The 24,672-nt window shown below is 42.2% G+C and overlaps 1 protein-coding gene across 1 annotated transcript in view; it reads right to left on the bottom strand.

Annotated features, from left to right (window-relative positions):
- The window catches only part of FAM124A (family with sequence similarity 124 member A), a 43,082-nt gene that overhangs the window by 10,093 nt on the left and 8,317 nt on the right, over positions 1-24,672 (bottom strand). The window contains exons 2-3 of the mRNA XM_030464885.1: positions 23,097-23,128; positions 3,997-4,736 (exon numbers count right to left, since the gene is read on the bottom strand). Of these exons, the coding sequence (XP_030320745.1) occupies positions 3,997-4,736; positions 23,097-23,128 (772 nt within the window). The remainder of the gene's footprint in view (positions 1-3,996; positions 4,737-23,096; positions 23,129-24,672) is intronic.

The raw sequence follows: 24,672 nt of genomic DNA, 5'->3' as shown, positions 1-24,672 counted from the left end.
GGTATTCAAACTTCAAACATTAAACAGTGCCTGTTATTAATGGGGATTTCATTCTACTATTTTGAGTACAATTGGTAATTTTAATCTGTAAAATATCAGTGTCAATATGAAGTAAATTAAAAAAAATAATCTGATGATTACTAAGTTCCAACTGATGTCCAGGCTGAAAAATACTAGGAGGGCATTGTTTGGGTTCACATAACTGGGAAGAAGTGGAAGTTATGCCCAGTGCTGTGGTATTGATAATATTGTTAATAGCAGTGATTAATGAGAAGTTGAAAGATACTCCTCTTACTTTAAAAGACAGATACTGCAATTTGCTTAGAATATTGTATGGGTTAAAAGAACATAAGAAGCCCATGGATCACTAAATCTAGTCTTTCCTATAACCTATGCCCCATCAAAAAAGCTCTTCCCTTAACTGACCAGCCTGTCTTGAATTAGGGTATTAACTTGTTTGCACCTATACAGTTGGCCATCAATATGGACAACTGCTAATTTCAATCTATTCATTGAAAGTTTGCTGTTCCTGTGCCGGAAGAATCATGCACTGAAATAGCCCTTCCCCTTTCCTGCCATCCACCTTCTGGGGTATTTCCAAGCACAGTCAGGGATCTCTTCAGACTTAACCTAGTTACTCATTCAGATGACCCCACTCATTCAGTACACACTTGTATGACAGACTCTCCATTCCTCTGCATGGGGTGAAGGCTTTTCCCTCTATCTGCACCTCCCTGAAGTCACCTTTCTGGAGCCCAGGGCTGAACACAGGTGAAGTCTGTGTGACTTGTGCAATAGCACAAGTACTTTTCACATCCCTCAGGGATACTGCGATACACACTGGAGACTGCACTTCTCAAGGCTGTGTTGCACAGATGGTCATTTGAGTAGTCATTTGAGTACAAAAAAGACATTTGCCCTTTGGTTTAGTTATAATGCTCCACTTTTGATGGAGGACTTGTTTAAAACCTGTATACCAGCACCTGTCTTCAAGACTTTACAGTCACGTAACTTAGAATCATAGAATCATAGAATCGACTGGGTTGGAAGGGACCTCAGAGATCATCAAGTCCAACTCTTGATCCACTACCGTTGCAGTTACCAGACCATGGCACTGAGTGCCACATCCAGTCTCTTTTTAAATATCTCCAGGGACGGAGAATCCACTACTTCCCTGGGCAGCCCATTCCAATGCCTGACCACCCTTTCGATAAAGAAATTCTTTCTAATATCCAACCTAAACCTCCCCTGGCACAACTTAAGACCATGTCCTCTTGTCTTGTTTGAAAGTCGTCTGGCAAAAGAGCCCAACCCCCACCTGGCTACAATCTCCTTTCAGGTAGTTGTAGACAGCGATGAGGTCTCCCCTGAGCCACCTCTTCTTTAGGCTGAACAACCCCAGCTCCCTCAGCCTCTCTTCATAGGATATTTGCTTAAGTCCCTTCACCAGCCTGGTTGCCCTCCTTTGGACCCGCTCCAGGACCTCGATATCCTTCCTGAACTGGGGGGCCCAGAACTGGACACAGTACTCGAGGTGTGGCCTCACCAGGGCTGAGTACAGGGGCAGAATCACTTCCTTGGACCTGCTGGCCACGCTGTTCCGGATACAGGCCAGGATGCCATTGGCCTTCTTGGCCACCTGGGCACACTGCTGGCTCATGTTCAGCTTCCTGTCAATCCAAACTCCAAGGTCCCTCTCTGTCTGGCTGCTCTCCAACCACTCTGTCCCCAGCCTGTAGCGCTGCTTAGGGTTGTTGTGGCCAAAGTGCAGGACCCGGCACTTGGCCGTGTTGAACCTCATCCCGTTGGAATCATTAGAACCGAAGTCCAAGTTCTAACCCTCAATATTGCATATATTAAACTTCTTTTGCTTAACGGCACTTCCAATGTGACAATTTCAGTTTTTGTAATTTCATTCCCTTTCATTGCCATTTTGCCTTCCTGTTCAGCATCATCATCCTCACAGAAAACAGAAATTAATATTAATTATCCTTGGAGGCCATTCTTAGCAGTCTTTCACTTTTCTCTTTTTGTGCATTTGGCTAAAATCTCATTCCAATATTCTTTGCAGGGTTTACCTCAGCCTGCTGTTTGGCACCTGTTATTTCTGAAAATTTGCTGTTCTGGAGAGGGTGCAGAGAAGGGCAAGCAAGCTGGTGAGGGGTCTGGAGAAAAGGATTTATGAGGAGAGGCTGAAGGAACTGGGGCTGTTCAGCTTGGAGAAGAGGAGGCAGAGGGGAGAGGCTGAGGGGTTCCTCTCTACAACCATCTGAAAGGAGGTTGTAGTGAGACAGATGTTGGCCTCTTCTGCCTGGTGACCAGTGACAGGACAAGAGGAAACGGGGTCAAGCTCTGCCAGGGGAGGTTCAGGTTGGGTGTTAGAAAAACATTTCTTCACAGAAAGAGTGGTTGAACATTGGAACAGTCTGCCTACTCTACCGAGGTGGCGGATTCACTGTCTCTGGAGGTGTTCAAAAGATGGGTAGATGAGATGCTACAGTGGATGGCTTAGTGGTTAGGGGCTGTAGGGTGGATGGTTGGACTTGATCATAGAAGTCCTGTTGTTTGTTTCTTTTTTTTACCCTTCTCTTAAATTTACTTGAAGCCACAGCAAGACCCCATAAACCAAAATTATCCTGCATAACAGAAACCTCCTGAAAAAGAACAGGGAAAAGGGGATGTAGACGAGTGTAAAAATTTTGTGATGGCTCTTACAAACTTCAAGTTAACTCAGGCTGACACATACTTGCCTACAGTGCAAGCAGCAACCCTGACAAATTGGTGACTATCTTGGCAGATGGGCAGGGAAGCTAAATTGTCTCCTGAGCCCTACGTGTGTGTTGTTGAGCTCTGACATGGGATGTCTCTGCAGGCAGAGTCTGACAGCAGGCAGGGAAAGGTTTCAGCACCATCTGGATGTGACTCAGCAGAGCACAGATGCTCCGAGTACCTGGATTTTCAGTTCCGGGCGTTACAAACCCAGAGTGCACTGTGCTGCAGGGGGATGTGTTCACATCTCTCTGCACAATGAGAGCCCGTGCAGTGGAAGGATGGCACCCACAATGCCACTTCTACAGAAACAAGGCCAGACAATTCTATAAGCTTTGTGAATGCAATTCACTCTGAAAAAACACCCTACTTCAAAACTAGAACAACAGTCTTCTGAAGGTGAGGGTCTGTGCTCCTTGATCAAAACACTAAGCAGCAATAAATACCCCTGCAGTGCAAGAATGCACAATGACCTGGCTCTGGATAGCCACAGATTCCCCCTCTGCAGGGCAGGGAGCTATTAAAAGCTTGCTGCTTTTTATCCCCTTTATCTTCCTCGGATATGGTGCAGTGAAGCAGAACATGCTGATACATTTCCCAGATATGGTGCCTACAGATATCCTAACAAATAAATTCTCTTTCAGGACTTGGTTATGAGCACATGAGATTAGTTCAAAAAGATTCTGGGGGTATGCATGTCTTTGGCTGCTCTTTGGAGTACATTTCTTTCCCTTCACCACCTCTCTCATTCTGATCATCACTGTGCAAAAGAGAGATGCAGTTTGTCACCCTGTGATGCTAGAAAATAATGAGTACCATCAGGAATTCTGCTTGTCTTCCATAAAAATCTCATAACTCAGAGCTATTTTATAAACCCCTGTCAGTTCTGTGCCCATATTTCTTATAAAACTACAGTCATCAGCCATCATTCCTCCACTTGGGCTCATAATTCCTTCTCTCCTCACTCTTTCAAACAGCTACCTCATCTCACATCACTCTTTGCATAAACTGAGGTTGACTGATATCTGGATAGTATCACCCACTGCTTTCCTGATTACTTACACACACACAGAGCAAGGGGATTCAGGTTCTTTCTTTAGCAGCACTGTCCTGGCTCTTTCACCAAGGACAGAGCAAAAGAAAACCTCTTCTGGCTGCTGTTTCAGCTTAAGCTTTCCTGCAGAAATCCAATAAATGTGCTTCTCTTTCCCTGTGCACAGAACTTACCTGCAAAAGGATCCTATTTCCATCGTGGTCTTCTGTCTGCCACCTGCCTTCACTGATGGGGCTGCAAGGGTTGGGCAAGAGAGGCACGAGCTGCCCTACATCTTTAACTCTGAACTCCAGCACCGCTGACTCGGTTGGCATTGGCACCTGGCCCTTAGGGAGTTTTTTTAAAGAAAACTGAATGTCTATTTCCATGTTAGAATAGATAGGAAAAACACAAAAGTCTGCTTTTTTCTGACATACCGGTCTTTTCAGTATTAACTCGTAGAGTTTCAGAATGTCAGCAAAGTTTTCACTCCTGCAGTATATAGTGAAGCGGATAATTTCTTTCCCGTAGTGCACCGGGCGGATGGCCCACAGAGGAGTCCCTGAAGCCAAAGTGTAAAAGTCCTGGCTGCATGGCATGTAAGGCAGGAACTTCCCATGCACTCGCTCTGTGTGGTGGTAACGCCAGGGTGGCTGCTGAAAAGTTTCGTGGAGCTGCAAGATTGGTTCTTCTCCGTATTCCTCCTGCAGAAAGAGAATGATGGCCAGGGCAGGCTGAGGGACAACTCCCTTACCCGGCTTCCTGCGCTTCTTGGGCACTCGTCTTTCTGAGACCCGAAAGAGCTGGAGGTCTGGATGGATCCAGGCTAGAAGCTTATCGATGGCTTGCTGAAGAGTCTTGGATTCACCTGGGTCTGTGATTATATGCACACTAACAAGGAATGGGTCTTGTATGTCTTCCACAGAAAGTTCACCTGAGAGCATAAGAAGAGAAATGTCCTTTAAGATTTGTAACCCGGTTTCTTTGACTGTTGTCAGCATTCACGTGATCCTTACAGGAGAAACAGCCTACTCAGTCACACTGGGATTTTTTCACCTACAGTAAACTGAACATAATGTGCAGAGACATAGCAACCAAGCAAATAATCAGAAGACAGAGAAGTTGCATTGGGCATCCCACAACAGCTGCTGTTTCTACAGAGGTAGCATTCAAAAGATGTTACCCAACGTGCATTTCTGTGTTTGAAAAGAGACAGCCCCATGAAGCCCAGAGCTAGGAAAGACAAAAGTACTCATGTAGAGTGGGAGTGAAGTGGACACTAATGATGTGCAGAATGATCAGGGTTCATCCCACCTTGTTTTTAATTTGTGCCAATTGGCTCAGGGCATGGAAATCACACCACGGAACTCCACTCTATCATCTTGATATTGGAGTTTTCTACCCTATTAAGAGTGCTCTATGTCCTGGAGGAAATTGCTTTTCATAAGTAAGCCAAAGTTTGTAGGGAGAAGTAATATCTTTTATTAGGCCAAATGATAAAGTTGGGGAAAAAAAAACCAGACAAACTTTCAGGAAAAGATATTACTTGTCCCTACAAACCCTGCACTGCTTGTATCTTCAGATCACCAAGTCTATAATAGTACTCCTTCAAAGTTTTATAAGATTAGGGAATACTGCTAAAAGCAGGAAGCACAAAAAATTTCACTTACTTCAAGGGAAAAAACCCAAACCTCTAGTTAGACTTGGGAATGTTCACACGGGCTCCCTCTGCCACTGTCCCTGAAACCTCTCTGACAGGTCAGAAGCAGAGCAATGGCTGCTTGGAGGGAGGGGGAGAAACTGTCCCTTCTCTTCTGCTGAAGTTGCATGTCAAGAAAGACACATCTGAACAGAGATCCAAGGCAGTTTAATAAATCATCCAGGTAATCTGGATAGCTTTGCTGAAATGGTTCCCCCAGTGTGATGCTCTGAAAGCACCTCCATGTCTGAGACTCCAGGCCTGGGCACTAAGCCTAAATGTGTGAAGCCTTAGAAAGACTTCCCAAGTTTTTCAATTGTGCAGACCACATTTAATAGGGGGATTGTCTCACAGGCTGTCTCCCCTCCTACTGGCACTCAGGATGAACCTCTCCCTCCTCCCCCCTGGCATCAGAATAACATTCCTGTGATACTTCAGCAATTTCTTTGATGGAAAAACAGTATTATGCAAGTACTCTATTTTAATTGTCTTTCAATACAGAATGGCTGCAAGACCCAGAGAAAAGCTAGATGCAATTGCAAAGCTTACCAGAGATGACTGGTAAACATACCATCAGCCTTGATTTAGCAGCTGCAGAAAGATATGGTATAGAGAAAAAATAGCAAGCATGTACTTTGCCTAGGGGAAAGATAGATAAACCAAGTAAGTAGTAAAAAATACAATTACAGCAGAGTTCCTGTATCTCTGCATGAAATGTGTAAAGTGGAGTGACTTTGTCTGATGGTTAATTGCCTAAATAAGTTGAAGAAAAAAAATATTAAAAAATATGTGGCAAAAGGTTTTGCTCTACCAACTGTTAATGGTAAGTGATTCTTTAAGATATCCTCTGTGGATAACTCTCAGTGTGGGAGAAAGACAAAGTGGGTGTGGAAGGATATCCTCTCGTGGTCCTTTACACAGGGCAGCAGGACAGGAAGGAAAACAAACTGCAGAGGACGGTGACCTAATAAAACCAGAAAGAAAAAAAATGCCATAGCTACACGGTCATTTATTTTCTAAGGCTGGAATAGAAGATGTTCAGCTCTTTTCTCCCTCCATTTCCTTTGTCACACAAACGCTATCAAAGCCTGCAACAAGTGACAGGCTTGATATTTATGCATATAAATGACTGCAGCTCCAAAAGAAGCCTGGGCACAACAATATGAAGCAAAGAGCCATCGTTCCTCTTGGCTCCTTGCTCCGCACTGAAAAAAATAAATAAATAAACCCTGAGCATGGCTTTTCTGCCCTCCTGTTGCTCAGCATGCTGCATGGACACCGAATGCCTAAAGCATTTTTCAAAAGTGGAGCCCTGTGGGAGCCAGTCCCAGCATTAGTATTCTGCAGCCATTGCTGCCTGTGCCCATCAGCACCAAACACTCACAGAGCCAGACTCAGAAGCCCACCAAAGCATGGCAAAAGCCACTGTTAGGAGCTGGGGTTATACGTACAGCAGAGCAAATAATCTTTTTTTTTTTTTTTTTTTTTTTTTCTGAGCTAGAGGCAGCTAAACTGAAGGGGAGAAAATGTAACAAATCATTACAGAAAGAGCTTCAGTGTCTATTTTTTGTTAGCAAAGTAAAATGCTTTTACTGCACAGTGGTGGACCTGTCATTATGCAGCTTCTGTGCTTATAAAATGGCAGCCCTTTCTGTTTTGGTAAGAAAAAGAGAAACAGAAAAAAAAAGAGGGAATAGGAGGTAACGAAAGAGGAGAAACTTCCCCTGAACTCATGATAAATTGCAAATTGTTTCTGTGTTACTAGCAAGTCTTTTTGCTTCAACTGACAAGAAAGGGGGAACAACACCCTTTCTCATGACACAGTTCAATTTGCCCCCGGCAAGTTGTCACAGAAGCAAATGAAAGCTCTGCATATGTATTAGCCTGCCAGTGTTACTAGTTAATCCCACAGAAAATATCAAAATGCTGAGGCATCTATTTGAAAATAAGCTCCACAGTTCTCACAGCTATTACATTTTTTTCTTTCCTATGACAGAAGGGGATTAGTTTTCTTTGAGTTGGCAAAGTGCTAACATTGCTAAGAGGTAATTACTACCAGGACTGAAAGAGTATTTTACAGTTCTAAACTTTTCACTACTCTGTTAGGTAGTATTAACCACCCATGAGAGGTTAAAGCAAGCACTCAGCCCAAATGCTGGGGGGCTGTCACACTTGATGTCCTAAAGCTGGGAGCTGAAGGGGGCCTGACGTTTTATGCTTGAGTGTTGGATGGGTCCTTCTCTACATATTATTTTTATTTTCTTGCTGATGCAATACTGCTGAATGGATCAAAAACAAAGCCCTGAAAAGTGGAATGTCAATATTGCCATCTGGTTCTTCCTCTCTTCCTTTCCCTGCCCAAAAACCAGGATCTTTTTTTTCATCAGAAAGACAATCTGACAGAAAGCAGTGGGTGCTGTCACACCTGCCTGTGCCAACTCTCTCGTTTGGGTATGACTTCACTGAACTTCAAGCTGCCTTGTCTTGGGTTCATCCAGGACAGATATCTGCTTGTCTAGCCCTGCTGCCTACATTCCCTGATGAGTACATGGAGTGAAGCTTTGAAAACCCTGCAGAGGATGGAAGATCTTGCCTTCCTAATTCCTTTTCTCCCCCCTCACTCTGTAGGAGCAGTGGTACCTGCAGAGGACAAACTTTTTTTGGCACCCAGAGCTGCTCAGCACTCCCTCTTGGCCCAAGAAGACAGCTATGACAACAGCAGTGATCCAGTGACACAAGCACCCATGGGCAAAGTGAGAAACACCAGGTTCAGTGCTCTGCCACCACCTCTCAGAGATGGGCATTTGGTAACAACATCTTTCCTGCAGTTGGTCTGGAGAGGAGGGCTCCTGGCCCAAATCAGGCAAAAGTGGGTGTACTTTGGGCCAGCAACCCTAGCAGCTGGGAAGAGCTGGTTCTTCTTGAGTGGAACTCCACAAGAGGCAAAATGTCCCTAGAAGAGATGAGCAGAGTTTTCATTCCATGCCACCTGAATAACCCTAGGTTAGAGATGTCTCCCACTTGCATTTGCTTCCTGGCCCAGGACTGCTGCACACCTGGTTCCAGCAGGATGGTTACTGGGCTATCTGGCCAGGCACACAGGACCTGGCAGTCTGGTTGCTTATAAACCTGTGAGAAGGCCAGGCTGCATTCCCCCTGGAGCTGCCCTGCACAGAGATCTGTCCCTTTTTGGCATGGTGCTTCAACCACTTTGCAGTTTCAGTAGAAGTCACAACTTTCAAGGTCTCAATGGCATCCGATTCTCCAGGCTTCTCCAGTGGACTTGTCTGGAAATCCACTGAATGCTTAAAACCAGACTATAGCAGAGCTTAAGGAGGCAAGTACCTGTCTCCCTGAAATATCCCTCTTAACCCTGTGTTGGTGAATCCAGATATGGACCCAAAGATATTTAAGGAAGAGTTACCTACAAGATCTGGCAAACCTGGATAAACTTGTGATCTAGGATGGAGTTCATGGCAAAGAGAGATTTTAGGCAGACTGGATCCCAGCCCCAGCTTGTGCAGAGAAAAATGCATTGTAAAACCCTGGCAGACATTTTCAATTTTCTAGTCACCTACATTTTCACTCTTCTATCCATAAAACTCAGAGGAAGTGTTCAACCTGTAAGTACTTGACATAAATATATATTATTTATATATTATATATTTATAATATATATATATTTAGCTGACACACAATATTGCATTGAGAATCTGAACACTCAAACATGAATTTCTGTTTTCCTGCTGTGACATTCTGCTTCATGGGAACCAACACTCGAACCTCTTTCCCTGCAGATTAGATTCCTTTATTGCTACATCAGGTGGAAAGATTTCACATTTCATTCTGGCCAAACTGCATGATGCTCTAAAGGAGATGTATATCAGGCAATGGCAGAGGGTCAGAGAGAATGTGCCAAGCTTCTGAACTGCAGCTCCCATCAAGTAGTACTTATTAGGAAATAATTACTATCAGGAAGTAATGAAAGAATTCAGAGCTGATCATTATAGGTCAGTATATTTTAATCATTGTTAATTAAAATATTTCAGCTGTGGGAATGTAAAAAAAAATATTAAATCACTGTATAAGTTATGTCAGAAAAAAGCACTGTATTTCCTAATTGAAATTTCCCATTATTTCTGTTGCACAGAAAATACTAATATTTCCCTATTTCAATCCCATTAAAAAAACACCAACAAAATGGTAGCATTTTCCACTCAACATGACCTTCACGTTTTATCAGAGTCCAAGGCAAGACTGACCCTTTTAGGTGTATTAATTGAAAGGCTCCTGGGCAGACAGCAAAGACAGGGACTATTTTCATAAACAAGGAGCATCACTTTATGGGCAGCTGCAACAGAAGCGGTTACTGGACAGCTCTGGCAGCTGTCTGGCAGAACCCACTGCTAGGTCATGCTTTGATGAATTATGCAGCATCAATAATCTTTTGAACAAGCAGGATGTGACAGATTCACCAGCTCTGCCATTCTCTTCCCCTGCTGTGTAATAGGCTCTGACAAATGCAGGGCTGCAGGATACTGTGCTTCTCAGCATGCCCTGCTTTGCACAGCCCCTCAAACTCACGAAGGATGCTCAGAAGCAGGAAGAAAGGGGATATTCTTCCAAGAGGAGAAAACTCTTTCCTGCTGCCATCAGAGAAGAAGCTTTCTGTGAAGCTGCAATTGAATGCTCTCCAGTTGAGATAATGGTGCCAGGATGGTCACTCCTCCATCCATACAAAGGTGGTACAGGCAATGCACACCAGATCAACACATTGACAACCATAGCAAACTGGTCGGTCTGCTCCTTCAGACTAGCATGTTATACAGGCTCTCTGTGCTGTTACATGATTGCTGTAGGGCCAAAAAAATATATATTTAAATTACTGAGCAAAAATAAAGCTGGAAAATTAAGCCCATCTCTATCTGCCTGACAGAGATAAAATGCCTTCACATCTACATTAATCTGAACAGTATCATGAGGTGCCATTGCCTGTAGTGTACAGAACACTGCAAATCCTGAGGGAGTGAATCTTATAAAAAAGTGATACTTAATGTACTTAATGCCCACAGAGGCCCTGCACAAGCAAGCAAAGGCAATGGTAAATCTCATCATGTGGTACATTCGGTGTTAGATGGTGCAGCAATTCCTGTAACTTCCCACTGTGCTACACTCCCAAGGAATTCTCATTCCTTTCCCACCAGCTCCATTCCACTGTCCTGCCTCAGGGTAACCTGTCAAGATCAACTTAAGCTGCTGTTGGAAGTGGCCATCTGAGTCCATCTCACATCCCTCACCTCTCCAGGCACTCCTGCCCACTCCCTTCATGTTGGCCTTGGGTACTCAAGCAGTTACACATCTTCAGCTTATCATGCAGCTGCACCCTGACACACTCTTTCCTGTTCACAGTCATATGGACTATGGTGCCAAGATCACCACCTTGGCTTGCCCTCAAAACCATATGACCCTCATCCTCCTCACAGGAAATACAACCATTGTGTCCCAGAGTCATCCTGTGGAAGGTCAGGACAGATCTCCTTCCAAGACAGGCTGGCTGTCTTGGGGTCTATTTGTAGTTAATCATGAGAGATAGAACCAAACCTGAGCTAAGACACATCACTCTCCACTGCCCACAAATGTAGTGGGAACCAAGCAACTCGACCTTGGGCACAAATCAGAGGGAACGTTTGTTGATCTACATCCTTATATTGAAAATTGATCTTGTTCTACTGTCTTATTTTGCTGTACCACTTTGTCAACAGATGAGACCTGCTTATGTGATGATCATTATGGAAGAAATGCTCATGAACGATGTGACTGTTGTGCCTTCCATTCCATCCTTCACAACAAACTTCTCTGACCTTTCAGTCAGGCTGCTGACTGCTCATAGCAAGGTGAAAAGTCAGGGACCCCTTAGGTAACAGATATATTCTCAGTCCCTACTTTGCCTCAGCTCCTCATTTGCAGTTTTTCAGCTTTCTCACTTATCTCCTAACCACCTGGCAGATAAGAAGCAGTTCACACTTGGTACAAAGGCACATGTGTTGCCTGTGGGCTGACTGTCCAGCTGTAGGTTAGGTGAAGATGTAACTTCAACTCACGTTGAAGCTTTTTTTTCTACATGGAGACAAAGTTTTGTCCCACTGCCTTTCATCCAGTTCTGATGGAACCTGTGGGAAGTTAGTGTCTCTGTGAAGAAACATGGCTCATGTTCTCTTCGTGTTTCCCTTCAAAAACAGGCTCAAGTGGAAGGGACAGGAGTGCCACATTGTGCTTCTAGATGCGTAATCCCACGTACCTAATGCTAAAGCTTTCTCCTTGCTGTGTCTGTGTGTTATACCCAGGCTTTATGGAGGCTGCAGGCATGTCAGGTTGCCCAGAGAAGCTGTGGATACCCAATTCTTGCAGGTGGTCAAGGCCAGGCTGGATGAGGCTTTGAGCAACCTGGTCTGGTGGGAGATGTCCCTGCCCATGGCAGAGGAGTTGAAATTAGATGATCTTTAAGGCCCCTTCCAACCCAAACCATTCTACGATTCTATGTCAAAGCAGAAGCTGTGCTTTGCTTTAAATTAAGCACCCAGAAAAAAAAACGAACCAACCCCAGCTCTTAGAAGAAGGTATATGAATTCTTCATACAGACAAACTGTAGGAACCTACTGTGGGTGTTTTCACACCATGGTTATAAGAAAGTAAACTTCTTGGCAATTCCTCACAAATACCCCCAAGATAAGGATTTTTTTTTCTAATGCTGTGGTCTTCTTATAAGCTCCTTACTCTTCTTGCTGCATGGTGTTCTCACAACCTGGTGTTCTCACAACCTGGTGTTCTCCTCCCTCAAGATATGCTGCTGACACCATATGTTACATTGGCAACAGCAGTGTTAGAAATAGTCAGAATTTCAATTTAGAAAAAGAAAAATATATCCTTATAATCTACTCATCCTCTGGAGAGCACTGAAGTAAGACTTCAGTAAGTCTATTGAGTAAGACTCTCCTCAACCACAGATTTAGCTACCAATTTGCTGAAAAGCAAGAACCTCAAAGTGCTGGTGGACTCGTACACCTTCAGGGATATTCTTCTGCCTGTCAGTTGTTGTCTTTTCCCTTCTTCCCTCCCACTCAGCTCACCACTTTTCAAGAGCTGTCTTGGTGTCTCAGTCTGCACACACATCCATGCCAAAAAGCATCTTCACATGATTTGGCAGCTTCAAACTGTTTGCACTGCCTCAACTGCCTTCACTCAAAAGCCACAATCTACCTCTATTTCCCCATCTTTGGGCTCAAATGACTTTATCCTACAGAGGCTTTTTCTCACAGGAGACACAAAACCCATAACAGAAACTGTAAGTAATTTTAATTTTTTTTTTTTTTTTTGAAAAGTACTTGAAAAGTACTCACGATCTGTGGAAAACAGATGGCAACTCTCATTTTGTGTCTTTCAGGAAAGCACAAGGAGAAAACTATAATCAGAAACCCTAATGTAGGGAAGTCAATCACAATGCTGAGCTGCTGCTTGTAGGGTTTGTCCCAGTGAGTTTGGTGACGCTACTGGCACAAATGGCCTTGGGCCATCAGGGTAAGAAGAGGGACTTCACATAGCAGCCCATATTGCTGCTGAATTCAGTCCAGTGAAGAAATACAGAGGAGGTACTTTAATTATTGATACTCAACTACTACACTTTTTATCCTGTATATAGAATTAAAAAAAAAAAAAAAAAGTCACCTCACTTTTTAGGGTGCATAGGGGAGGGAGGAGAGCCTGAAACTGAAATTCAGAGACCCAGTTGCCTGCAAATTTCTACTTAAGAAGAGTTAAGCTTTGCAAAGATGCACATCCTTCCTAACTATAAAATTTTCCTAAAGAAAGATATGGACCATAGCATTTGCAAGAAGCCAGCTATTAATACTGCTCTTTGCTATTAATATCAGACTCTGTAAAGTGGCAATGCTCAGTAATTCACTAAAACTCTCTTCAGTAATCACTAGTAAATAAAAAGCTGGGCCATGTCAGCATTCAGACTGCCCCCAGCTAAATAGTGTTGAGAGTCCTTTGATTGCAAGCATTGTATTTTCTTAAAATCCAACTCCTATGCAAACAGCAGATTCTCAGAAACATGTTTTTTATAAAAGGGCACAAAGACCATTGCCTTAACAAACCTAACTAAACGTACACTTGAGCAGCTGGCAAATTAGATCTAAAAATGAGCTCCATACCTCACACAATGTTCTCTAGTTATCTGAGAGTGTGATTTTATGATGGGCTTAAGATAATTTAAGGCTTTGCTGCTGGCACTCTTCCCCCTGCTATTCCCAGCTAAGTGTTTCCAGTGCTTCCCATGTGTCAGGTATAGGTGCAAGCTGAAACAGCTTGCTGAAAAGAAGCTCTCAGTCAAGGAGTAATCAGGATTATGCCTTTTGGTGGCAGTCAGAGAACTGATCTGGCAGGTCTCTTCTTTTAATCAATTTACACTTTTTGGTATGAAAAAGAGGTGACAGGGAAACCCAGACAGAAAGAAGGCAGAAGACACAACAAAGCATCTACACTCAAGTCACATCTAAAGACAAGATGAGATCAAACCCTGAGGTAGGCCAGGCATTGCCACGTTTGTGTCCCTGTGGACAAACAATATTGGCATCACAGCAAAGGAACTATTTGGACTTGACAGTAGTGGAAAACTATTTTGACTCTCCTAATCCCTTCAGCTAACAGCAATGTGGAGTTCCAAAGACCTGCCCCATCCCAGCTGATGGGAAAGAGAAGCAGAAATAGAAAGCAGGCTTTGTCATCAGTGCTTCCTTCTGATCCCATATGGGGGCAGCCAGGAGTCACCTGGCAAACATGTCATGAACCTTTTAGAAATTACAGATACAAGGTGTTTTTTTTTTCCAAAACTACTAATGAACAATTATGTGGTACCAACAGAACTGAGGCAGGCAGTGGACATCTGCTGCTCTAGAATGTGGCATGCCTTGATTACCAAATGTCCCAGTCCCTAGTCCCATACTGAGCTTAGAATCATAGAATCGACTGGGTTGGAAGGGACCTCAGAGATCATCGAGTCCAACCCTTGAACCACCATTGCGGTTGCTAGACCATGGCACTGAGTGCCACATCCAGTCTCTTTTTAAATATCTCCAGGGACGGAGAATCCACTACTTCCCTGGGCAGCCCATTCCAATGCCTGATCACCCTCTCCGTAAAGAAATTCTTTCTAATATCCAACCTAAACCTCCCCCAGCACAACCTGAGACCATGCCCTCTTGTCTTGCTGAGAGTTGCCTGGGAAAAGAGACCAACCCCCCCCCTGGCTACCCCCTCCTTTCAGGGAGTTGTAGAGAGTGATGAGGTCTCCTCTGAGCCTCCTCTTCTCCAGGCTGAACAGCCCCAGCTCCCTCAGCCTCTCTTCATAGGATATTTGCTTAAGTCCCTTCACCAGCCTGGTTGCCCTCCTTTGGACCTGCTCCAGGACCTCAATATCCTTCCTAAACTGAGCGGCCCAGAACTGGAGCTTGTATAAATAAATTTTATTTATTTAATTTTTAAAAGCTCAAATGAAAGAAAACACACCACTTTATTGTACTGCAGCCACAAAATGAAGAAACTAACTATTGGTATTGTCAAACCAGGATGCATTTGGTAGAAACTGCCTTAATAGCTTCAGTCTTCATGAGTGTTTTGTCATTTGACTCAGTGAGTCTGGTGGCTTTCCCACTTCCATCAGAACCAGTGCTTCTGAGTCAGGAGCTGCTATGGCATGAATTTATTTTTTCAGCTTCCCTCTTTGGGCTTTAACAATCCAGACAGATGTCTCAGAAATTCCCAGATCATTCTCATCACTGTACCAGCTGAACTTGGAATGTCAATCTTTCCTACAATCCATTGTTTGGGGTAAAATCCCCCTAAATGGCTGCCTAGTTCCTTGTGGTTTTCTGGAAAAATAGCAGTAACACTTCCACAGAGGGGAAGCCAACCCACATCACCTAATAATCCAATTTAGCTTTCTCTGAAATCTTTCCTATAGATTTTTACTAGAACTCCATAGCTCAGCATCTATCAAAGATTTCCTATGCTTCTGATTTGTGCTTGGTAATGAGAAAAAAGGAAGTATTTGCTTATGTGGTTTGACTATGACTATGTCTGCTTAAAAAAGTAGTTGGAAAAACATTGGGATTGTAATTCATACATAAATAATTGTTTTTTAATAACCAGTCCAGTGTTTATCCGCTGTATCTATATGACAGGCCAAAAATCTGACTGGATGTGGTTAGAAACCAACATACAATGATCATATAAATAACAATGAAAACAGTTTCATAGCTCTGGTCCAATAACAGTTTAGGGTGCCCTTACACTTTCTCAAAAAACCTCAAGCTAGCACTAAGCCAGTGCAACCATGGGACAGACAGTTTGGTGAGTGTTAAATGATCCCAAAGAATGAAACTCTGATTTTAGCACAGAACAGAAAGTGTAGAATCTTAAGACAATTTTGTGTTGGAAGGGGTCCAACTCCATGCACTGAGAGGGGACATCTGCCACTGGATCAGGATGCTCAGAGCCCGGTCCAGCCTGACCTTGAATGTTTCCAGAGATGGGGCTTCTCCTACCTCTCGGGGCAGCCTGTGCTAGTGTTTCATCACCCTCATTGTAAAAAATTTCTTTCTTGTATATAATTTAAATCTATCCACTTTCATCCACATTACTGCTGCAACAGGCCCTGCTAAAACATTTGTTCCTATTTTTCCTATAAGACCACTTTAAGATCCATGAGTTAATCCAAATTAAATAGTTTTAAATGGTAACTTCAGTCTTTACAAGGGGAAAAGCATCCTTGTGGCTAATGCCACATACATGACATTCAAAAATCAAATTTAGATTTGATTTCAAGCACAGTTATGCATTTATTTGTGCATGCCCTTACACCTGATTGTGCCTCAGTTGTTTTTTTATCTTCTTTGGCCACTGGCCATCTTTAGTCATGTCTTTAAGGGCATGCTTCCTCTCTGATCTTTAAGTTTGTGAATAACCCAATGCAGTCAGACTAACCTTACCATGCTCTCTCCTACCAGAACAGCATCCTAAACACAACTCCTTGAGAGGCAAAAGTTCAAATCACAGTGCTAACTTAGTATCAACATCTTCAGCATGGTTTCCAGACAATGATGCCTGGCAGCAGTGATAAACCTGTGCAGTTCCTAATATAGGCACAGGTCCATTTGGATCCCCTGAAAATCAGAATACATCATCTGCAGATGCTTGTGGATGAGACTGATGCTGGTAGGGCTGGGAGGGGTGATGGTGCTGTGTGATGAAATACTATAGCTAAATGCAAGAAGATGATTAAAATTTTGCAACTGAGAAGGAAAATTAGGGACTGGAGAGCAACTGGGCCTGCTGATGTTCCTCTTGGCTGGTGATTTAAACTGAAATAGAAGTGGTCACTCACTGGAAGAGGTGTCCAAACAGGCTGTGGTCCCATTCAAGACACAATGGGACATGGTCCTGAGCAACCTGTTCTTACTGCCCCTGCTTTCAGAAGAAGGCTTGGGCTCGATGATCTCCAGAAACAGCCTTCCAACCTCAACTTTTTGTGGTTCAGTACTATACTTTTCCATCCTGTATGAGAGCATTTGCTCCTTCATTGCAGTGGAATTTGATGACAAGCAGCTACAAAAACCATGTTTTGCATAGCCAAAGACTACGAGGTGGCACAGAGCAATGACATTTTCCTTCTCCACACAGCCACAGTGGAAAACAGCACTACTCTTTAACCCTAGCAGCGTAACAAAGGCCAGAAGAGTTATGCAGAGGATGCTCACTGTATTTTCCACAGTAGCTGACACTTCAGATTTCACCATTATGTAAAACACCTGAATCTGCAACACTGACAGATGCTGCAGGCTGAGAGCTCTACATGATTTCAGTCTAATATCCTCTTATATTTTCCTCATACTTTAATTAGTCTTTGTTTTATAACAACACCTTCTGGAAATGCAGCATGATGCTGGCAAGCCCACTGTAAATTGATTTTACAATTGTATTTAATACAGCTCGTTGCCAGTCAGTGTAAAAGCATCTCAGTTCCACCTCAGAGAGGTGGAAATAAGAAACAATAAGCCAGAGTGTATCTTCATATAGCAGTAGAAGAATATCATTATAACCTTACACTTATGAAATGACATCATTTGGAGAAATATATTTAGAAGACACTCAGTCCAGCAGTGCCTGGGTCAGAACTGGCTTGAACAATCTATCCTAAAGAAATGAAATATATATATATATATATATATACTTTATATTATATAGATAATTATATTAAATATAAATAAATATATAAATATATAATTGTTATATAAATATATATTTTATATATTATATATATAAATATTATGTATATAATTTATACAACACATATATATAATATGTATATATTTTATATATATGTATATATATATATATAATGAAATGACAGCTTTGTGACAGATTTTGAAAAGCCCACATCAAACCTAGCCTGCTTTTTCATCACCTTTAACAGTTAAGTGAAGGCAGCCAGATTTTGAAATTATACACAAATAACAGAATGACATTTCTTCATATGCTATTGCTACAAGGCACCTATACATCTGCATAATACTATAGATCCTTAACTTCCATAGCTCCTGTTATCTCTGCAACCAGGAAGGCTACAATTACCCTCCTCACCAAAAGCTCCATTATTGCCCATTCTGACAGATGTGATTCCTCTGCCTCTAAAGTGTGTGGCAAAAAAAATTCTTAAAAATTAGAAATGGGAGAACTTCTGGAGGCACTGACTTTGCTCTCTGCTATGATGAACCTTGTGCTCAGGATGGACTTAACTCTGTTTTATTCAGGGATACGTTTTCCTCTTCACATTTCCTGCCAACAGCTCTAAAAATCTATTAACTTAAAAATAGAGAGAGAAGAGGAAGATTCCAGCCAGGTAACATCAAGAAGCAGATACCATGGTGGGTAGAAACAAGATAAGAAAAGAAAACAAACAAAAAAACCTCCACACAAGAAACAAAAAACCAAAATAAACCACAAAACAAGCAACCAAAGCAAACAAACTAAACCACCAAACTGCTGCTGCACCTGAGTAGTTCAGAATGATAATGCATACAAACAGACAATTTCTACTTCTAATATTGGCACTGAGTGCAGCAACTCCCAGCTGGCTTTAAAGTAAAAAGAGTTACTTAAAAAGAGAGCAAGTAAAACACTGAATCAGCAAAGAAAGGTGATGCAGCTTTAGTATAATGATGATGTATCTCAAATTCAGGATTAGGCTACCACCTTTTTTTTATTTGAATACTGTCCCTTGACCTCATGCCATTAACTAACCCTAATTGTCTTTAACGAGGTGTCTAAAAAAAGACTGGAAATAAATCTGAAAGGAAAAGGACATCAAATGGGGTCTTTGACTAGTTCAAGACAGATACACAAAGTTTCTTGTGCTGCTGGTGGTTTTCCATTTCCCGTGGCCAGATCCAGCACAAGGAGCAAACACCAACTAGGAAATAAAACCTAACACCCAAAGTGCTGTTTGGGCAGCCTATTTCAACACACAGCTTGTGCACTGTGGTAAGATACAGACTTAACACTTCACCCTGCCTCTAGAATCAAAAATAAGAGAGACCCTGCCCTTCCTAGTGCTCCATAAGGAGGGGACTCTTGACACTTGCAGAGAAAATAGAGTCCAAAATCAGCCCAGGGAAGTTGATGCAGGTGACACTGCCAAAACATTGAATCCCGAAAGAAAGACCTGAATTCATGCTAGCACAGGAACAAATAGCACACAGAAAATATCTTAAAGGTAAATTTTATTGAAAAAGAAACATGTAGCCCACGCATTTGTAAATCTGACAGATAAAAATGTTTTGTGCTGAATTTTTACAACTAGCAAGAGGGTGAAATTCCATGGGTTAGGAAGCATGCACAACGGAAATAAAATTTTAGTATCCCAGCTCTCAGGTTTACCATGGAAGAATACAAACTACCTTAAAAACGCCTCAGAAGGAGTCAGTCATTTCCCAGCACCTACATGAAAGGCAGGGGAAGCTGAATTACCAGCTTGCCAACTGCAAAGCAAGGAAGTGACAAGCCCTCTACCCCATTGGGAGGCACAACGTGAACCACCCTGTTCTACAGGGTTACACTATCTCAAAGGCTCTAAAATCTGCCAGAAAGTTGCATCTTACCCCAAAGGGCTGGTTTTATGCTTCATTTACCAACTTAGCTGGCAGGGTACAAACTTGTATCCAGGCAGCTCCCTGCTGATGGTCTATCTGAAAAATGCCAAGGGGGGGAAGGAAAGATGACTAATTTTCCACAATTATTTCTAAGACAACCTGGTTAAATTGGCTCCAGAGCTCACTAGGTATGGGACATTTCAAGTGTTACAAAGCCCAGGGGTCTTGCTTCACAATGCCCCTTTCTGCTTTGAGTCTTTCTAAAGAGCCATTATTATAAATGCAGAGGTGATGCACAGGAAGAAATAAGCAGCTCTCATCAAAACTCCTCCTCCCTGGTCAAAAATCAGCCTTGAAACACACAGTAGCTCAAAGCAATTTGAAGATAATTAAAATGTGGATGTGCAGAGACTGTTGCTTATTGTGCTGACCAACACTAATTAATGGCATCTTTGTAATTCCAACCTTTTGTATCCATATGCCACCTATGGTTTTATATTTTGTTATTATGTACTTCGGGTAAAAGTCTTTTCTGTGTGTGTAAAGCGCCTACTACAATTCCCTCTCGTATACAGTTAGGGATTCTTATGGTAATTGAAAACTGTAATTGAAAATACTACAAGAAGCAGCTTAATACATTTTCTAGATTCACGAAGAGCACCCTGGAGGGCTAAAGAACAAAGGGAAAAGTGGTTATCCACACCAGAATTCAGGAGGGGGGAAAAAAGAAAGGGTCAAAAACAATTTAGCACTTTTCTTCCTTGAAATCACACTACCAAACCAAAGCTGTAATACCTCAACCCCCAGCATCCAGCAGACAGGTTTCTGTGACCTATTTACTCTGCTCACTAAGAAAAGGCAAAGTGGCACAGGGCCACCCTGACAACAGCCAGAGCTTGCATGGCAGAGAACTGCTGCATTTCCGTGCAGAAGTAAACACACTCTGCAAACTTTGGTACTCTTTCCCAAAGTACTTGTGTACAAACCCACAAATGTCAGACAAATGCTGCTGGCAAAAAGAATTTTTCTGTTACTCAAAACTGGGACACAAGGGCAAAGATGAAAAGAACTGAGATGCTACACAAAGACCCAAGGTCCAACCAACCCACCAGACAGGGTTTTCAACTGTGCAGCCCACATTAACTGCTGCCACGTGCTTAGGGGAAAAAAAAGTACTAGAAAAAGAGAATGTAGAGAATGATCCTTCGATTGCCATACAGCAGTTGATGATATTGACTTCTGACCTGGGGACTGTAAGGTTCCTCTACAATTTTGCATTGGTGCAAAGTCCTACAGTTTGTTCAGCTGCTGGCATTGCAATCAGGTAAACTCCACCTCATATGAACAGGAGCTTCAGATGAATCAGATGTAGATAGTGAAGATTCTTGCACTTTAATTTATAGCAGCTTACTTTGTGTTATGTTAGGATCTAACAGCATCACTGATTAGACTGCTTTCTGTATTATGAATGGTAACACTTGCTGAATCTTCTCCCCAAAGAAATTCAAACAGCCAAATCACCTTTTTTTCTTTATATCTCCCCCCCAGTAATCTTTTCAATAAATGCATTATGCAGCCTCCAATTGCCAGGCCATGCATTTCTGTTTAGCTGGAGTTTTTTTATGTAGCTCTTTCTGTTACTCTTGCACTGTCTGACCAAAGCAACCACACAAACCACAAAATGCAAAGTTAAATACTGCTGCTCGTGAAGTTGTATCAATATGATTTGCCTTGGAAGCAGAAGAGAGAAGGAAGATGATTGTCCTGTTGCCTGAACTTTTGAGTCTTTGATAGAATGATAATACCTCCTTGTACTGACAAATTACTGGTGTTGAAATACAACTGTAATCCCCATATATTCTGGACACCCGTGGCCAGCAAGACACTGAGGCAACCACAGTTAGCATGACACTCTGCAGCTGCCACACAACCAAAAATTACCCTTTCTAACAGCTGATTAAAAAACCCAGACTTACAAATACAACTTTCTTACCTTCGCTTGTAAAATGCACAGCAGTCACGAAAAGTTGGGTAGGGATCAAATGCAAATTTTTAGATGAGAAATACTCTACTTCCTCCTTTTCTTCTGAACTTGTCTGCCAAACAAGCACTTCTACTGGGAAAATAATTATGAGTCACCACCCAAAAAGTGGAGGAAGCTGGAAGCACACATCTGGTGTTACCCAGTCAGATCCAATATGCTTGCACTAGCACAGAAAAGCTGATTGCCTTGATTTTGGCACCCCATAATTTCAAAAATTATGTCTGACAGCAGGAATACAAAATGCTATTTAAACAACAGAATTTAGGAAAAAGCTGCACTAAATGCTCTCTTTCTGAGACATAAACAGCCAAACTGAGCAGATGGAGGAAAGAGTGAGCTCCCTGCTAGTCACATCAGCTCAGGAGCCAGACGTTACGAACACTGTCTGATCCAGCTCTTGTTGAAATCAATAAAAGCCCTCTGCTAAAGACCAGGGGAGATGGAAAATAACCCCCTCCACGCTGCAGCCAGAATGTGTGAATGAGAAAACACTGACAGCTTTCTTCTCCTCTGATTTTCCTGGTGCATGAAGATCCAGGTTATAAAATACAGTTATTTGTCTGTGAATTTTTAATCTGCTCGCTTGGCATAATTAAAGTTCCTGTTTACATGTGAATCAAGGAGAGAGGCATCACCTTGCACTTTGACAAGGGAGAGATACTAATAGCTGTGCATGAATAAGCATTATTGCACTTCAAAGTGCTGTGGATACAGTATGTCCTACAACTAATAAAACAGTTGGAGTGGGTAGATAGAGGGCTGAAAAAGCACTACAAGTTCCTTTAAAAAATGCCTTTTTGTACTGGATAAAAAGAAAGAAAAAATAATTCAGACATCAGAATTCATAGTTTGTTTTTTTTTTCCAGTGGATAAACCTGAATCCAACTGGCTATTGTAAATATCTAGAAAGACTGTGATGCTTACTAGAGCACCTATCATCTTTGAAATCAGTGAAATGCTTCCCAAAACCTGCTCTCAAGTGCTTCCTTGGCATCAGCTTACAATAAACATTTGGTATTCCTGCATTCCCCAGCTTTCATGACATTCCTTGCTACAAACTCATTTGGCTGGAGGACCTCTTTGCAATGGCCACAACATGTCTACAGATTTTGTCATCACTTGCATTCTTGTGAGCTCCAATATTTATGACGTTACACATGGCTCATATTTTGCTCCTAAACATCCAATCAGTTTGATTCCTAGACATAGATCCAAGAAGAGGAGGAATGGGGACCAAAGTGCATACTCTATCATAATACTTTGTTGATATTAATACACAGTAGCAACCAGAAAAAAGAAAACATGAGAACTGGCTTAAAAAAAAACCCTCAAAGTTATACTCACTGCTGGTAGAGGACATACGGCTGTACTCAGACCTGCAAGAAAAACATTTTAGTTAGACCATATTAAATTTAAGCAAGATAATTAAAACATTGCATGTTAAACTAGTTTAATGGCCATTTCACATTATTTTTGTGCTAAGATTAAAACTGTAACAGGTTTTGAATATGGCCTCAGAAAAACTGGCATTGCACATCAATTTTGAAAACACTAACACAGAGTGAGTAAATCAACTTCTACCTAACTTCAGGCGTAAAAATTAAGCTCAGAAGGCTGAAAATATAGGAGAATATAAGCTTCTTCAGACACAGGTTAGAAGCAGAAGTCTACTTATAGATCTTTGATTTGTTCCTCATCTTCTTCACCTGATGTGCCCTAAATGATGCTTTGCAGATTTTTTCTTTTAAGAAAAACCTATTCAAAGAGCAGAATTTTTATTGCTCTTTGGTCACAACTGGCAGGGAAGGCAGAAAATCAGCAACAAAATATTTAGATGTCAAAGCTTTTTGCTTTAGGAAACCCTTTTCTTCTTCAAGACAACTCTCAATATAACTCTGTGTTCACTGATTGTACTTCAGTGCATACTGCATTACCTGTGAGAGACTCAGAGCAGCAGCTGCATGTTTTGAGCAATCAATTTTGAAGCTGCATGTAACCACAGACTCCTCAAAAAACTGTTCTTGTCTGATTGAAATGTGGCCCATTTAAGTCTTAGAAATTCAGAAATATGAAGCAAAAAAAAAAAAAGGCCACCACTGAAGATTAAAAAAAAAAAATTTTTTTCTGAGGCCCTACCTATGACTTCTGAGTGCTTTTGAAGTTCAGTCACACAGCCTCCATGCCACCACTTGCTGGGTTCCCAAAACAGACCCTGCTCTCCAGACCTCTCTGGAGAGTAAATTATGATAGGACTAGAGGAGATGGCCTGACGTTGCACCAGGGGAGGTTTAAACTATAGAGAAAAGAATTACTTTACTGAGAGAGTAATCAGGTGCTGGAACAGGCTGCCCAGGGAAGTGGTGGAATCATCATCCCTGGAGGTATTTAAAAATCATGTAGATGAGGCACTTCAGGACATGCTTCAGTGGGCATGGTAAATTGTGGGGGTTTTGTGTTTGTTGGCTGTTTTTTTTGTTTTTTCTTCTTCTTGGGGGGTTGATGATTGGACACAGTGATCTTAGAGGCCTTTTGCAACCATGACAATTCTGTAATTTATACCTGCTACATAGCATCTCCTCCATTAATAACACGTTATCCCTGAACAAACCTCCCCCAGGACACCTGTATAGCTGAAAAAGGCAAAGGCAGTAACTATGTAGGCACAGAAGGAAACCTCCTTTTTCCTACTCCTGGGCCATGTAGACACCACACACCAGGCTCTGGTCAGGGACCAAGGGGAAGCTATCTTAGGGGTGCCATGGGCTGAGCAGTGCTGTGCAGGCTATAAAACTGCATGGTATTTCCAGCAGCAAGTCACGTCAGTATCATTTGGCAACCTGTATATTTAAAAGGGTGTGAAAACTGTGTAACATGTCATTCTTCACAAGCCCAGAGGCAACCAGTACACATCCAGCTGCCT

The sequence above is a fragment of the Calypte anna genome, chromosome 1, assembly GCF_003957555.1.
Source record: "Calypte anna isolate BGI_N300 chromosome 1, bCalAnn1_v1.p, whole genome shotgun sequence".
Taxonomy (NCBI): Eukaryota; Metazoa; Chordata; class Aves; order Apodiformes; family Trochilidae; genus Calypte; species Calypte anna.
This window is presented reverse-complemented; position numbering and strand designations above follow the sequence as displayed.